The 15138-nt window shown below is 42.7% G+C and overlaps 1 protein-coding gene across 1 annotated transcript; it reads left to right on the top strand.

The window, feature by feature from the left end:
* Nucleotides 1-2585: 2585 nt before the first annotated feature.
* On the top strand, nucleotides 2586-13759 carry LOC124284834. Its single transcript, XM_046720954.1, has 9 exons — nucleotides 2586-2779; nucleotides 5208-5953; nucleotides 7638-7814; nucleotides 8640-9016; nucleotides 9790-9995; nucleotides 10540-10760; nucleotides 12214-12340; nucleotides 12618-12756; nucleotides 13470-13759. Exons 2-8 carry the CDS (start codon nucleotides 5237-5239, stop codon nucleotides 12725-12727), a joined length of 1935 nt encoding a protein of 644 aa, XP_046576910.1. The 5' UTR covers nucleotides 2586-2779; nucleotides 5208-5236; the 3' UTR covers nucleotides 12728-12756; nucleotides 13470-13759.
* Nucleotides 13760-15138: the final 1379 nt, after the last annotated feature.

Genomic DNA, 15138 nt, shown 5'->3' with positions numbered 1-15138 from the left:
GTTTTAATATAAAATAGAGACTCTAAAATAGAGAGCTAATGGTGCGTCGACTAACGATCTCTCGGCTAATGTGGTTTGTTAACCTATCACTGTCATGTTACCTAACACAACCCTGTTTCCTCTGCTTTCGTCAGGTCCTGGTTGGAGCGTTTTTGGAGGAGAACAGACTTCTTGTATAGTGTCACCATTTACTGTTTAACACTACCCAGTTTGAAGTCCTGGTTTGAGTGAGTGAGTGAGTGAGTGAGTTTAGGTTTACTCCGTGTTTGGCAATATTCCAGCAATATCACGGAGGGGACACCAGAAATGAATTTCACACATCGTACCCATGTGGGGGATCGAACCCGAACCACTACGCTACCCCACCACCCTTCTGGGTTTGAAGCTTGACAGGCTTTCTGTGCTGGGTTGGAAGTACAACTTGCTCATCAGTGAAAATGAATTCTGTGCACTTTTCGTTGTGATGTTTGGCCCACCCGGCAAAGGGTTGAACTTGACACTTTGGGGAATGTTTAAGCACTGGCTTGATAACGGTGTTAGAATCTACACCTAAACGTGCAATAAACAAGTAGTTGTATTCCATAAAGTCGTATTCTTCGTTATTCACATTTATCCACTTGGGGAAGCGATTCTAGGCCTTCAGGCGAGACGACCGACCCCTGGTGAAAAATCTATCAGGGCACTTCTCAGTCAAGTGGTTGTCAACTTCAAGGCAAAACAGGACACGTGCTCTCATCTCTCGTGTATTACCAATAATGTACAGTACCAAAAGAAAAAATCCGGAAAAACAACACAGTCCTCAGTTAACCGGACGAGTCGCAGATAAATTGAAATCCGGGCATAGGGATGCTTCTCGACAGCCGCCACCAAATTTGACACAAATTTGAAAATAAACGATTACCTAATAATGTCTCTATTATCAGCACAGGACATGTCCATGATCTGTTATTCGTCAGGGCACACAGGTAGTAGGATAAGTCGACAGACAGGTCTCAGGATCCGCTGACCATCAACCTGAACAGCAGCTGATCGAATCCTACCGTCAACCCCTGGGAAAGTCTCATTTACTCTACCGACTTGCCATGCAGCTCTAACACTCTGCGGGTCTAAGACCATCACAACATCTCCACACTCAATGTCCTTATGATCCTTGCGATCGTTCTGCCATTTCTGCCTCAACTGTAGCTTGGGTAAGTAGTCACGAATAAAATGTTTCCAAAAATGATCAGCAAGAACTTGACTGTGCCGCCATCTGCGGCGACCAAGTATCTCGTCTTCTGGATACACAACCTGTGGCATAGAACTGTCTCTGCGACCGTTCAGAAGTATGTTTGGAGTCACCGGGTCAATGTCACTTACATCTGACGACACATAACCCAAAGGCTTTGAGTTTAGGATTCCTTCTACTTCGGCCAATACAGTCTGGAGTACTGGTTCTGTGACACTTTGATCTCCGAGGGCAACTCTAAGCCCATACTTCACTGATTTAATTTCTCTCTCCCATACACCTCCAAAGTGTGGGGCACTTGGCGGGTTAAAGTGGAAGCGAATCTTCTGTTTAGCAAGTTGTGTTGTTAATGATGGCACCATTACTGCCCATGCCTCATTGAGTTCCTTGACTCCTCCTTTGAAATTGGTTCCATTGTCTGACCAAATCTCAAATGGCTTCCCTCGACGTGCTATGAAACGCCGTAGTGCCATCAAGTAGGCATCAGTGTCCATTTTGTCAAGCAGGTCGATATGACTCGTTTAAATATCTGTCCAAAACATAGTCAGAAAGATACCTCGGAGGTCGTCTGTCGCGCGACGAAAACCGAGCACCTCTCTCGGCTGGCTGACGAATTTCATCACTGTCGTTCTTACCGGCAATGGCAACGTTCATATTCAATGGCAACGTAAGACTGGGGTTACCATCCGGCTCGCGGGACCATGAAAAATCTATCAGGGCACTTCTCAGTCAAGTGGTTGTCAACTTCAAGGCAAAACAGGACACGTGCTCTCATCTCGCGTGTATTACCCATAATGTACAGTACCAAAAGAAAAAATCCGGAAAAACAACACAGTCCTCAGTTAACCGGACGAGTCGCAGATAAATTGAAATCCGGGCATAGGGATGCTTCTCGACACCTGGGCCCATTAGGCTAGCCCACAGCTCAAGGATCCGAACTGATAGGCAGGAATTGGAATTATAAAAATGGTGTGAATTGTGATTTTCACTAAAATAGATAATTGTTAAATAGGTTTTCATATTATTATTTATTTACATATCTGTCTGTATTTCATTCATTCATTCATTCATTCATTCATTCATTCATTCATTCATTCATTCATTCATTCATTCATTCATTCATTCATTCATTCATTCATTCATTCATTTATTTATTTATTTATTTATTTACACTCCACAGGGCCATTTGATGAGCCAATAAACCTGACTTAATTGTCACTCTTTTATGGTAAAATATTTACTCGCCTGGATAGGTTGGTCCTCACAACATGAATATATTAATGTGAGTCAGCCACAAGGCGCTTTCACAAGCCACGCCATATCATACTGACCCAGATAGTGGTCGTGTCTGGGCGCTTGTGTCTTTACCATTCGCGGCCCACAGGTGCTATTCCGGGAAAAGCCGAATAGCGCTTCTTGCAGGTTACGGAAAGGGGCGAATGATAACAAATGGTCCGTGAAAGTTCATTCGCGTTGTTTCGGTGAGTCCAAGCGCACCAACTGTCAATTTCGAGACTGCTCGTCACAACACACAGAAAATCAATCTTTTAGGTAGGTAACATTTCATATAAAGTTATGTCATCATAACTAAACAATATAACAGTTGTAGTCAGCTAAAGATCAGTGTGAAATGCGATATACCCAGGTGTTTATTTGGCGTGTTTAACACTGTTGCATGAGCCGTCTGGTATAAACTAAACAAGTCATCATATTGACATGTGTTTCCATCATGTTAGCTGCATGATCCATTGCGGAGTCATTGACTGTTGCTGTGTTTTGAAAAGGCAGAATGAGTGCGGGAAGGTGGAAATGTAAGGTGCTTATGTGAAAATCAACAGTCATATTCCTTGGGCGGATCCCATTATTTTCAACTGATAGTTAGCTTTGCACGTAAGGCACGTGCGGAATATGCCCGCATGCAGCACGTGCGGTACGGTTCCACATAACCGGGCTTCTGTTAAACGAGAACTGCCCCTAAGACTAACGCTTTGTCCCTGAATGTATATATATGTATATATAAGTTTGATACTGACAAAAAAACAAACAATTTTAATTGAAAAAGAGACCCAGTGCATTGAGAGATTCACCTGGGGAAATCTAGACTGCCCTCATTTGGAGCTTCAGCATTGCAGGGAGGGCAAGGCAGAGGGGAAATAATGTGGTTCAGGGACTGTGAGACAGACTAACTGCCCTGTACGGATTATCTCAGACACATGGAGGACGACTTGTTACTCATTCTGAATACTGGCATTTGTATCAAGATTCAGTCAATTAACCAAAAACCTTTGAGATTATCGTTCTATGCATAATCATCCGCGAATATCAGCGGACAATTCAACACTAAACAACGACTATACACATAACAAATTTGGAGCACGACAATCGGATTTGTTTCAAAACAACCGTATCACTGAGTTATTTTTAGTCGATATTCCGGACCGCCGCCATATAGTTGGGATATTGCTGAGTGCGGCGTAAAACTGCTACATTCCGGATGGCGATATACCCCCGTTGCATGACTGGACAGGTTGGCCTTCATTCTGTCGCATTCTGTATAGCTTTAATGTAAAAAGACAAACCATTCACTCACTATTCTCACAAACATAAGCTTATTTTAAATTATCCAACAAATTGATTTAGCAAATTATAATTCAGTCGTCTTTGAATAAGCCATGATGCATGAGCCATTTAGAATAAATTTCGGCATTACAGTTTTTATTAAAGTATATACAATATTTCTATACTATATCTCAGTCTCAACTCACTTCTGAACTGAGCAAAATTTGTTAAAGCAGAATTCGGCTTGCATTTGTACAGGGAATATTTCCCAATAATATGAACAAGTCAAACACAGAATCGGTAAAAACATTTTTTCCACAGCCAAAATTATCAGTTCCAAAGTGAGTTTGAGATTATGGATGTGATCACAGCCGTCTGTTTAGCAGTAAACTTGACCCCCTTTGGCTGATGTCACTATGACCTTAGGACCCGTGAAAAGATAACGTATATCTAGGTGTCTCGAGGTCACACGACTATTGTTATGTTTGTTGTATAACGCCCCTTGGCAATTTTCCAGCTGTTGGCAGAGTTCTGTAAATAACTGAAGACCAATTCTACCCGGATCTTCACAGATGGAAAATCAAATCTGGACATGGGGTGGAACGAGCGACTGCTTCAACCGCTGGGTTTCTACACCGGCCCGAAATCTAATTTAGTTTGTTTGTTGTAAATGTCAGCACTCAGTAATTTATCAGCTATGTGACGACGGTCTGTAAATATTCGAGTCTGGGTCAGATAATCCAGTGATTGATATCTTAGTAACCTAGCGAGCATGACCATCGATTCCCCGTACCTCATCCAACAAGCTTGGCATTTGAAGACTAATTCGAACCCTGATTTCCACGGGTGGGCAAGGGGTGCATGCGATTTTGCATATTTTTCAATAACATCTCAGGCCATGATAATGCCTCGCGGTTGGGTAGCCTACAGCTTGTGGTTAAAGTGTATATTTTGTCATCCCAAATACATGATTCTAGAAGATCATCAGAGGAAGTTTAAAGCCCCATATGGGTACAGTACGTGAGGACTATTTTGGTATCCCCTGCCCTGATACCGCTGGAGTAGGGCGGCGTAAAACCATACTCACGCTCAGTCGTGACAACACGTCGACATTTGATGATCTAATTTCACAAGTGTTCATTTGTCCTTGCACACAGTACACACTACAGACCAATGACACAAACCCAACACACACCCACACACACACACACACACACCTACCCACACCACACCGCACACACGTACTCACACACACACACACACACACACATGCCACATACACATATCACACTACTCGCACCACATCGCATCACACCACACACCAAAGCACACCACATAAAACACTTAAAGGTGTTAAATCCGATCCTCTTACACATCCTTCTGCCTGTTCAATATATTGGATTTACTTCTGTTTTTTCAGTTCATCCCACAGAAGACTGAACTTTCAAAATGGGTATTGGAGGCTTATGGACCTACTGCAAAGACAACCTTCCTTCTTGTGGACAGAGAGTTGACTTGGTCCAAGTTGCCAAGCATCGTGGTGGAATTATTCTCCTGGTGGATTACTACTCCTTTGAGTTCCTCGTCATTGAGAAACTTTGGTCCATCATGAATAGAACTACGGATAACCCGTACCTCAAATATTCCGGGGGAGAGTACCACACACTTAACGACTATGTCACAAAGTTCACACAGGATTTGAAGAGTCTTGGCATAGAACTGGAATTCGTTGTGGATGGTGCTCAAGGAACCTCACCGGAAGTACTTGATACAAAAACTCCAGTTTGGAAAAGACGGTATGCTCAGTATTTGAAGGACCAAAGACACATCATCAGTATGTTAAATGGGGAGATAGAGGTGCATAACCTGAGGTGTTCACTACAGCCTGTTCTGCTGACCATGCAGCTCCTGGCTACACTGAAAGCTTGTGGATGTACAGTTCACTGTGTCTCAGAAGAAGCTGATCGTTTCATTGCCTTAAAGCTGCAGACTGACCCGAGAGCATTTGCAGTTTTGAGTAACGACACTGACTTTTGTGTGTTCGAAGGAGGAGCAATGATCTACAGTCAGATGTTTGATATGTGTAAGAACATCAAACTTATGCCTAGAACATTGCTGCCGATGAAACCGAGCAAACTGATGTGCCAGGTTGTTTCGGCAGAAAAAGTTCGTGTATAGCCTTGGGGTATGTGTCTAACGCTTTCTATACTTTCAAATTATATGAATGTGAGTATGGGGATATATGGATTTTGTACGAAAGACAAATGCTGGTGATCTCGGGCTCCTTTCACAAAGAACTAAGGTGATTGTAAGTCACTAAGGTAAATGTTAAAGAATGGGAGTTAAGGTTAATCTTAGTAAAAGGTTGCTTCTTGAAAGGATCCACAGATTACCAGGATTTGTCTTTCGTACAAAGTGGGGCGGTGGGGTAGCTTAGTGGTTAAAGCGTTGGCTCGTCACGCCGAAGACCCGGGTTCGATTCCCCACATGGGTACAATGTGTGAAGCCCATTTCCGGTGTCGCCCGAAGTGATATTGCTGGAATATTGCTAAAAGCGGCGTAAAACCATACTCACTCACTCCCTCTTTCGTATAAAATTCACATTTAAACTGTGTCATTAGGACTCTGGTAACGTTATGTGACAGATCGTTCTATTTCGGATTTATGGCATTTTTATAGTGCTTGCCCTGAAGCAGTAGTGTAACACGGATACCCCACTCAGACACCGTATACTGACATCAGACAGGCAAGTCACCTTAAAGCGTAGCGCCAGGCACGGTAAAAACAAGTACCAACCCTTTAAGTACATTATGGGGCTTGTTCGAACACACGTTTCCATTGGTGTTGTGGTCATAGTCTGTGTCCTTGACACCACTGACATCGCAGCCGACGAAGCTAATCAGTCAGAATGGCGAATACCTGCGGCGCGTAAACGGTTCTTCACTGTCTGGGCTTAAATCCAACGCATTCCTGGTATGGCATGTCCTGCACTGCAGTTGCGACACGTGGTTGACCGGGTCTAGGTTGACCCTTGCGTCACTTCCGTTGTCTTGTAATACAAGGACCCGTAAGTAGGACACAGCACTTCACGAGACCTTAGTACTTCCGGTGACAAACAACGTTTCATACCTTTTCGAATGGTCTCGAGGTTGTCAGTTGACAGTGAGGAACTGATAAAATCCTTGCAGGAATAACAAAGTTCCGATCTAACCATTCCCCATATTAGCCAACTATTATGACTCACAACAGCTGTGACAGTCAAACATGGTTATACACTTTGTCCGGTCTAGTGAAATCATATTTGGCGGTCGCGCAATTTGGAACCAGAACTGGTTCTTGAATATACTCTTGTCACCGGAAATCTGGTACCGGAAGTAAGCTGGGCCCCGTCTGGTATATCGCAAGTTGGCGCGCGGAAAGGTAGCCGGGAACCAGCTTAGTACCAGAAATAGCGCCTCTCGAGCCTTACAGGCCCTATAGTGCTTGGCGATACGTAGAAAATCCTGGCTACGACCGCAGCAGAGTTGCCTGTCTGCAGTCGGCCGATGACGTTGTTGCTTTGAGCTTCTGTCAGTCGTGGCATGTTTTAACTGTACGCTTGCTGTAGAATTGTGATGACAGACACAGGTAAACCAACGCTTTCATTGCCCAAAACTTAATGTTGCACGTTCATTTCATGTTAGTGTGTTTTAACTGCCACGCTCCTACGAGGCTGCATTCCCCCACTATATCGGTATTTTTGGGCCATACTTTATTCAACCTGCACAAATTACTCCTGATGCATGAAGACATGAGACATTCATATTTGGTAATCATTTTGTATGGATATCAGCAGAGTGTATTTCTTCAGTTTCAGAACCACCAACAAATGATTGAATTCAGCATTATGGCAGGGAATGACACCACAAAACCGTTTAAGAAGAAGCTCAACCGTCTCCTTGATGGACCACAGTCAATTCAGAATGTTGCCAGATGGGTCAAATTCTACGAATGTGTGGAAAACCATCCAAAATATATACAGATTCAGGTTATAATTGTTATTTGCATGTTTCTGTGAGAATTATACTTTTCTAATTGTAGAATGTTTTATCAAAATCGTGATGAGTTTTCGGCACAGGTTGTACTCTCACATTAATACCTTGACCTTCATCATATGGCGGAAACCAAGGTTAATGTTCAATGCCCCATGATGGAACAGATAAATGTTTGTAATTTCCTGAGAGGCGACTGACGGTTCGGGCAGGCATGCTCGCGGTCTTGTTTGATGAATTTCGTATCATCCCACTGATCTTAAGCACTGGCTTGTTCCCGAATTATTTCAGGTGAACTATTGACTAGACTTAGCATATGTTTATGACGGGTGCCACCGGTGGAGCAGGATACGCTCACCTTTTCGCGAACACCTGGTATCATCACTATTTCGTAGTGATTCATAAACACATGCTCTGTCATCGTATGACATTTTGTGGATGTTGAAAGGGTTTTATCGCTTCTATTGTCTTGTGTGGACTCGTTTGTTTACAAACCAGCGTCATATAGCTAGAATATTGCTGAGTAAAGTCCTGTAAAACATATGGACAAAGAAAGGTGCCAGGTAATTTTTATGCCAAATGAGGGAACGTTTAGACACCTTTGAACAGCATTTCGTAATAGTACGCCTTTACTTTCTTCAGGAGACAATCTGCAAATGCGTTGGCAAGCAGCCCGTTCGATTCCCCACATGGACACAATGTGTTAAGCCATTTCTGCAATTGCATATTGCTTCGGCGTAAAACTGGTCAGCTGTGCAATGCATGAACAGATTAGAAGACACAATTTGAATTTCATTTACTAACACATACTACTTCATCAGGCAGAGTGTCCAAGTCTGCAAGTAGCTGTAGAAACCAGCAGGGCATTCTTCACGTTGGCAGATGTAGCATCAGGGGAACCAAGCCACTCCATAGCAGCCTTACTTAGCAGAGGCATGAGGCAAGGAACCTTCCATTCATCACTGCTTGCCATGCACAACGGCGTTTACTGGGCGACGGTGAACATAGAGCAGCCTTCGTTGTGTGGCAAGACGGCCGAGGCAGCCCTCACTGAGCTCCGGAAGAGGATATACAGGATGGTGCTTCCTGAAGATGTCGTCACCGTCACCGAGTATGGCATTGACCAAACAAGCCAGCATTTTACACCCATACGAGTAAAATATGTTTTGAGGTTCCTCTTGTTCTTAACTATGAACCCGTGAAGGTCTTCAGTAACACATGTCATCGGTACCCACTCGATGCTCATGCTGTTGATCATTGGATTGTCTGGTCCAGACTCGATTATTTACAGCCCGCCGCCATATAGCTGGAATATTGCTGAGTGCGGTGTAAAACTAAACTCACTCACTCTTAACTCTGAAATACAAAGCCTGTTAAATATCACACTCAGAAGACGTTCACCTAATTGCTATATAATTAATTTGTCATGTTAGAAAAAATTCTTAAACTCCTTTGGGTAGCAAATAATGAAACTCCGTCAATTAGGAAACTCTCGGAAGGTTATTGTTGGGAACAACTGGAACGTCTACCCATTAAGACGATATCAAAATGAAGATTTCTGGTCCACGCTTCAGAAAAACCGTCAAATAAATGTAGTCATGGCATGAGATTTGATCACACAAGATTATGCCACCTCACCCCACACCAGTGAAGAGCTGAAAGTGTTACACGTTTATCATGAAATGGTGGTCTGTTATTGATTATCAACTAAAACACATCCAGTAGTTGCTTATGGAGGTATACGGTCCAACAGAGCCAAATTTTATTCAGGACATCCAGCATTCCAAACGAACAATTTTCTTTTCTTAAAATTGATCTATAGTTAGAATACTTCCCGAAACAATTTGTTTTCTCCAAAATGGAAATGGTTCGCAGACAAATTTATGAATTTTTGTTGTTGTTGTCCTGTCATGTTCATTCAGAACGTTACTGACCTTCGCCTGAAGTAATTTAATGAAGATTTGAATAAATGCTTGATGCCATTTCTCTTCTTAAACGTACGTGTCTGTTGCGGGAGATCGTCCACGATGACCTAGTCCCTGGTAGTGATCATTTATATTTTCAGGTTGACGTTGACCAGTACAGATCTGTTCCATCCATTCTGAGCATTTGCCCAGAAGAAGTGCAGGGGAACCTTCAACACTTTGAGCGAATTATCACCCATCAAGAAGATGGGTGTACGTAATTTTATGCTGAAAATAGCCTGAAGGTTAAAACGATTGGTTACAATTTGGTTACCATTTTGAAAATATGCAAGCAAATATCAACAAACAACCTCTTTAAGGTAATGTTTCAGAGACTGAAACTTCCTGTATTTGGGAACAATATTTCACTAATTGCAGTGTTTCTCAACATTATGTCCTCTGCAGTTTCCTAGTCCTTTTGAAGAAAACCATTCCTATAACTGCGAAAAATAGTTTACTGATAGTTGTGTATCACAACCATGTCTCCTGTGCAGTTTCCTTCTCCTGACCTGATTTAGATGGCTTTTGAAGAAAAGGATTCCTTTATTTGCGAACAGTTTTTTACTAACTGCTGTGTTTCTCAACATTGTGTCCTCTGCAATTGCCTTGTCCTGATTTAGGAGGCGTTTGAAGAAAAGGATTCCTATAATTACTGTGTACCAAAGCCTGTGTTTCTCCAGTAACTAAGTCCTGATCTAAGAGTTATTGGGGTCCAGGATTATTTACTGGTCGCTATCAAAACCCTTTTTCTCTTCAGCCACCAAGTCCTGGTTTGAGCGCTATGGAAGGAGAACAGGCTTTCTGTGCCACATCCTGCGTTACTTCCTGCTGCTCAACAGGAAGCACAATTTGCTCATCACTGAAGATGAGTTCTGTGCACTGTTCGCCGTGGTGTTTGGCTCCAGCGACGAGAGATGGCACCAGGGACTTCGCTTAAAGCCTTCCCCGCGATGTGCAACCATAAGCACCTGGTTCCAGGTCGGTACGAACAGGACATGATTAATGTGCTGGAACTAATTTTGTTCTGGGGAGCTACTTGGGGGTCATCAATTTTGTACACATGTACTAGGGGGATCAGCAATTTTGTACATAAAAATATTTAAAAATTATGCTTTGAAACTATGGGATGGGGAGGGGTGTCATTGATTTTGTACATGACATGCAGGGGTGGGGTTGGGTGTATTCATTCACATTGTACATGCGTCTCCATAGAAATCACCCCCCCCCCTAGCCATAAATTATGAACGGTGCCTTACCTTGTGGGGAAAACACGGATTTTTCCTAACCTCCACTTGTAAAGGATGGACTTCATGACATGGAAGCGGCAAAACAGTGTATCATTGAGCGGTGATGTCGCCTAACTGTTAAAGTGTTCGATTATCACGTCGAAGACACGGGTTCGATTTTCTATATCTGTACAAGGTGTAAAGTCTTTTTGCTGTAGCCTCGCCAGGATATTGTTCAGGGCGGTATAAAACCTCCATGACGTTCGTTCCATTAGCAGGCACGTGATCAATTGGTCCGGGATTTCATTAGCCTGTATTATGATCATCTCCTCCGGCATTCACCTTCAGGCAACCGTGGTGTACTCCGTGGTGTAGTGGTTAGTTTGTTTGTGAAGATCATTTCACACCCTGCCTTTCCCCAGTAGTCGCATCTGACCGCCTCCCTGGTGTAGTGGATACAGCGTCAGCCCAGAGAGCGGAAGGTCGCTGGTTCGATCCCCAACTGCGTCATACCAAAAGACGTTAAAATATGGTACTTGTTGGTCCCTGCCTGGCGCTTGGCGATGGGTACAACAGGGACTGGTCAGTATAATGTGTCTGAGTTGGGTATTCATGCTTCACTGCGGCATGGTATCTCAGTGGGCTAGCACTATAAAACCAGCTTAAGTCTGGGCTAGTACAAGCAGCTGCACATACGCATACGCACGCATGCAAGTCATCATATGAGCGAAATATTCTCAAGTACGACGTCAAACCCAATTTCACCTCACCCCCCACCTCACCTTCAGGCTGCGCACACGACACGCCAACAATAATGGGTACATTATTTATAAGATAAAATTATTAAAAAATCACATATATTTAAATGTTACCATTAACCATAGCAAAGGAACCTATCCAAACATCAACTTAACTTACTAAACTGACTCCCCTCCAACCACCAAGCAACCCACTCCCTCCATCACTAGTGTTTCCAGAATGTCAAACTCTACGCCTGCAGAATCCCAATTCACTCACTCAATCACCCGTGTTTTCAGAATGTCTACCAACACGCCCACTGACTCCCAATATACTCACTCGTATTTCAGTCGCCTCTACCTCTACACCAACAGGCTCCCAATCCACTCACTCACTTACTCGTGTTTGCAGGTGGTCTTCCACCACGCCCACAGACTCCCAATTCGCTCACTCACTCGTGTTTCCAGAATGTCTACCTCTACGCCCACAGACTCCTCGGAGGGATCTTGTATCTGTCTGCCGAGTTCCCTACACCAGCAGACATCTTCTCCGGTGCTGTATGGAATTCATTTTATGCTTGTCGCAACTGCGAAGGTAAGAAAATTAGTAAAAGGTAACCCCCTCCTTTCATGTCCATCAAAGTAAACCTTGACGTCCCCGATGGAACCCATACTTCCATAGCATAATATACACCACATGAATGCGAGGCGACCTTACATTGTAACTCACTCACTCATGGCCACCCAAAAATCAATCTGTAGGAAGTCAATAACTATGCATCTTATTTCAACTTTAAACATTCGTGAAGAAATGTTAGTTTTGAAGTTAATTTGAAGTTTCCGCTTCTCACATTGTTTCGTTTTATATCCAGAAATGCCGCCATCAGCTGTCAGTCGTTGTAAGAATGACATGGACCAGACAGCGTCTTTCAGGGAGAACAGGGTCATCCTGAAGGAAATAGTTGATGATCTCTTCGGCTAGAACGGAGGGAGACCAAACCGTGTTGTTCTGAAGGAAATAGTAGATGATCTCTTCGGCTAGAACGGAGGGCGACCAAACCGTGTTGTTCTGAAGGAAATAGTAGATGATCTCTTCGGCTAGAACAGAGGGGGACCAAACCGCCTTGTTCTGAAGGAAATAGTAGATGATCTCTTCGGCTAGAACTCTTCGGCTAGAGGAGACCAAACCGTCTTGTTCTGAAGGAAATAGTAGATGATCTCTTCGGCTAGAACGGAGGGGACCAAACCGTCTTGTTCTGAAGGAAATAGTTGATGATCCTTCGGCTAGAACAAACCGTCTTGTTCTGAAGGAAATAGTAGATGATCTCTTCGGCTAGAACGGAGGGGACCAAACCGTCTTGTTCTGAAGGAAATAGTAGATGATCTCTTCGGCTAGAACAGAGGGAGACCAAACCGTCTTGTTCTGAAGGAAATAGTAGATGATCTCTTCGGCTAGAACGGAGGGGGACCAAACCGTCTTGTTCTGAAGGAAATAGTAGATGATCTCTTCGGCTAGAACAGAGGGAGACCAAACCGTCTTGTTCTGAAGGAAATAGTTGATGATCTCTTCGGCTAGAACGGAGGGAGACCAAACCGTCTTGTTCTGAAGGAAATAGTTGATGATCTCTTCGGCTAGAACGGAGGGAGACCAAACCGTCTTGTTCTGAAGGAAATAGTTGATGATCTCTTCGGCTAGAACGGAGGGAGACCAAACCGTCTTGCTCATGTTACCGGAAGGTCTACCTCTTTCTTTCAATGCGAGTTTTCAAAAGCACTGGGCATCACCGAGAAGAGTTGCGTTCATATCAGACTAGATTTATCTTGAGTTCGAATCCCGGATTTGTTCTATTTATGATTCTTGGTTTATCAGCACCATACCGGTACCCGTCTTCGTTTTGTCTAAAGTGGTCAAAGGTCAACACCTTTTTCTCCCTCACATGAAGTTTACAAGCTGAAATGTATCTGGAATATAATGCAATGCAAAGCTAAATCACTGAAAGAAACATTGAACATGTTGTTTGTTGTTATTTCTTTGAAGGCTTCTTTAATTTGTTCCTCGTTTCTTCGTGTGGTGTTGACGAGAAATACCTATGGTCATAGAGATTTAAATACCTGGTTCAAAAAGAAATACCCATGAAAGAGAAATGATTGTGCTTATAATATTTATGAAATGAAATTTTAAATTATATGTTACATTAGTCAAATCCTTCTTCACAATGTTTGCGTGTTTTCATAACCTATGGTAGTTCTCAGTTTGAAATGAACTGCGATACGAAAAACAAAACGAAAAAGTATTTCATGAAAACGCATTTGCATCGAGCCTGCATGGGGTAACGCGATTTTTACATTTTTAAACAACACTGACGTGTAATTCTTGGTAATTCAAACATCGTTGATGAGATGAATCAAACCTTCCAAGCTTTTGAACTGAGTCCATTGCGCAATTTTAACATATGAGCATGTGTACGTTATACCGGATGTTCTTGAAAATGTATCCTGCACTTCCGGTAGCAACATCACACATGCATGCAAGGAAAGTAATTTATTCCACCGACCGTCACTGAAGCGTCTTATTTGGAAATGTCTACCATAAACCGCTTTGAGAGACTTTCTGAAATCCTGAATACTGAATACTGTGACCGTCATCAAAAGACTGTCGTATTCGTGTTACTGGCCCAAAATGTGTCACGGTTGAATGTTTTGAAAGACGTATTCACTGTTCTCAAACAAGAATAGTATTAGACATTTGCAGGAATTATGTGTTTACAAATAGCTGTTTGTTGAATGCCTTGAAATAAGAACATATGGGTGTTTCCAAATAGCTGTCCACATAGACATATCAACATTATCACGCGAGACTAAAAATCATATGGGCAACAGGTGGGCTCTGGAGTATATTTTTCTATTCTTAAAATTATAAATTTTGCAACGTTAGATAAAAAAACATGCATCTGACACACATGTATAAGTTGTATCCCCTATAGTTGAAGGATAAAGCATTAAATGTCTGAAATATGAACAAATGATAGATCATCAGTGGAATGCGATACTCTCCAAAACACCCAGTGGACTTGTTTAAGACTAAACTATTTATTCCATAAACACATTCATGTGCATTTGACAGTTGTGAGAGCATAGTTAGAAGTAATAGTCAGGATGTTTGGGGGCACACTTTCCTTAAGCCAGAAAGTTTCTCTCATCTTGGCCATGGACGTCATGTTCTAATATTTTCTCATTGTTTGTCTCGGTTGTTCACCAGCTTGAATTGCTTAATTGATCTATCTTTATCAAATCTATGAAATGAACATTGTGGAACAAAAGTTTTAGAGAGGTTTTGCTCGCTTACGCGTACGGTGTTGTATGATCCCCAGGGAGTTGAAATTGATAATACGA

The sequence above is a fragment of the Haliotis rubra genome, unplaced genomic scaffold (assembly GCF_003918875.1).
Source record: "Haliotis rubra isolate DU_JTF1 unplaced genomic scaffold, ASM391887v1 Scf346, whole genome shotgun sequence".
NCBI lineage: Eukaryota > Metazoa > Mollusca > Gastropoda > Lepetellida > Haliotidae > Haliotis > Haliotis rubra.
This window is presented reverse-complemented; position numbering and strand designations above follow the sequence as displayed.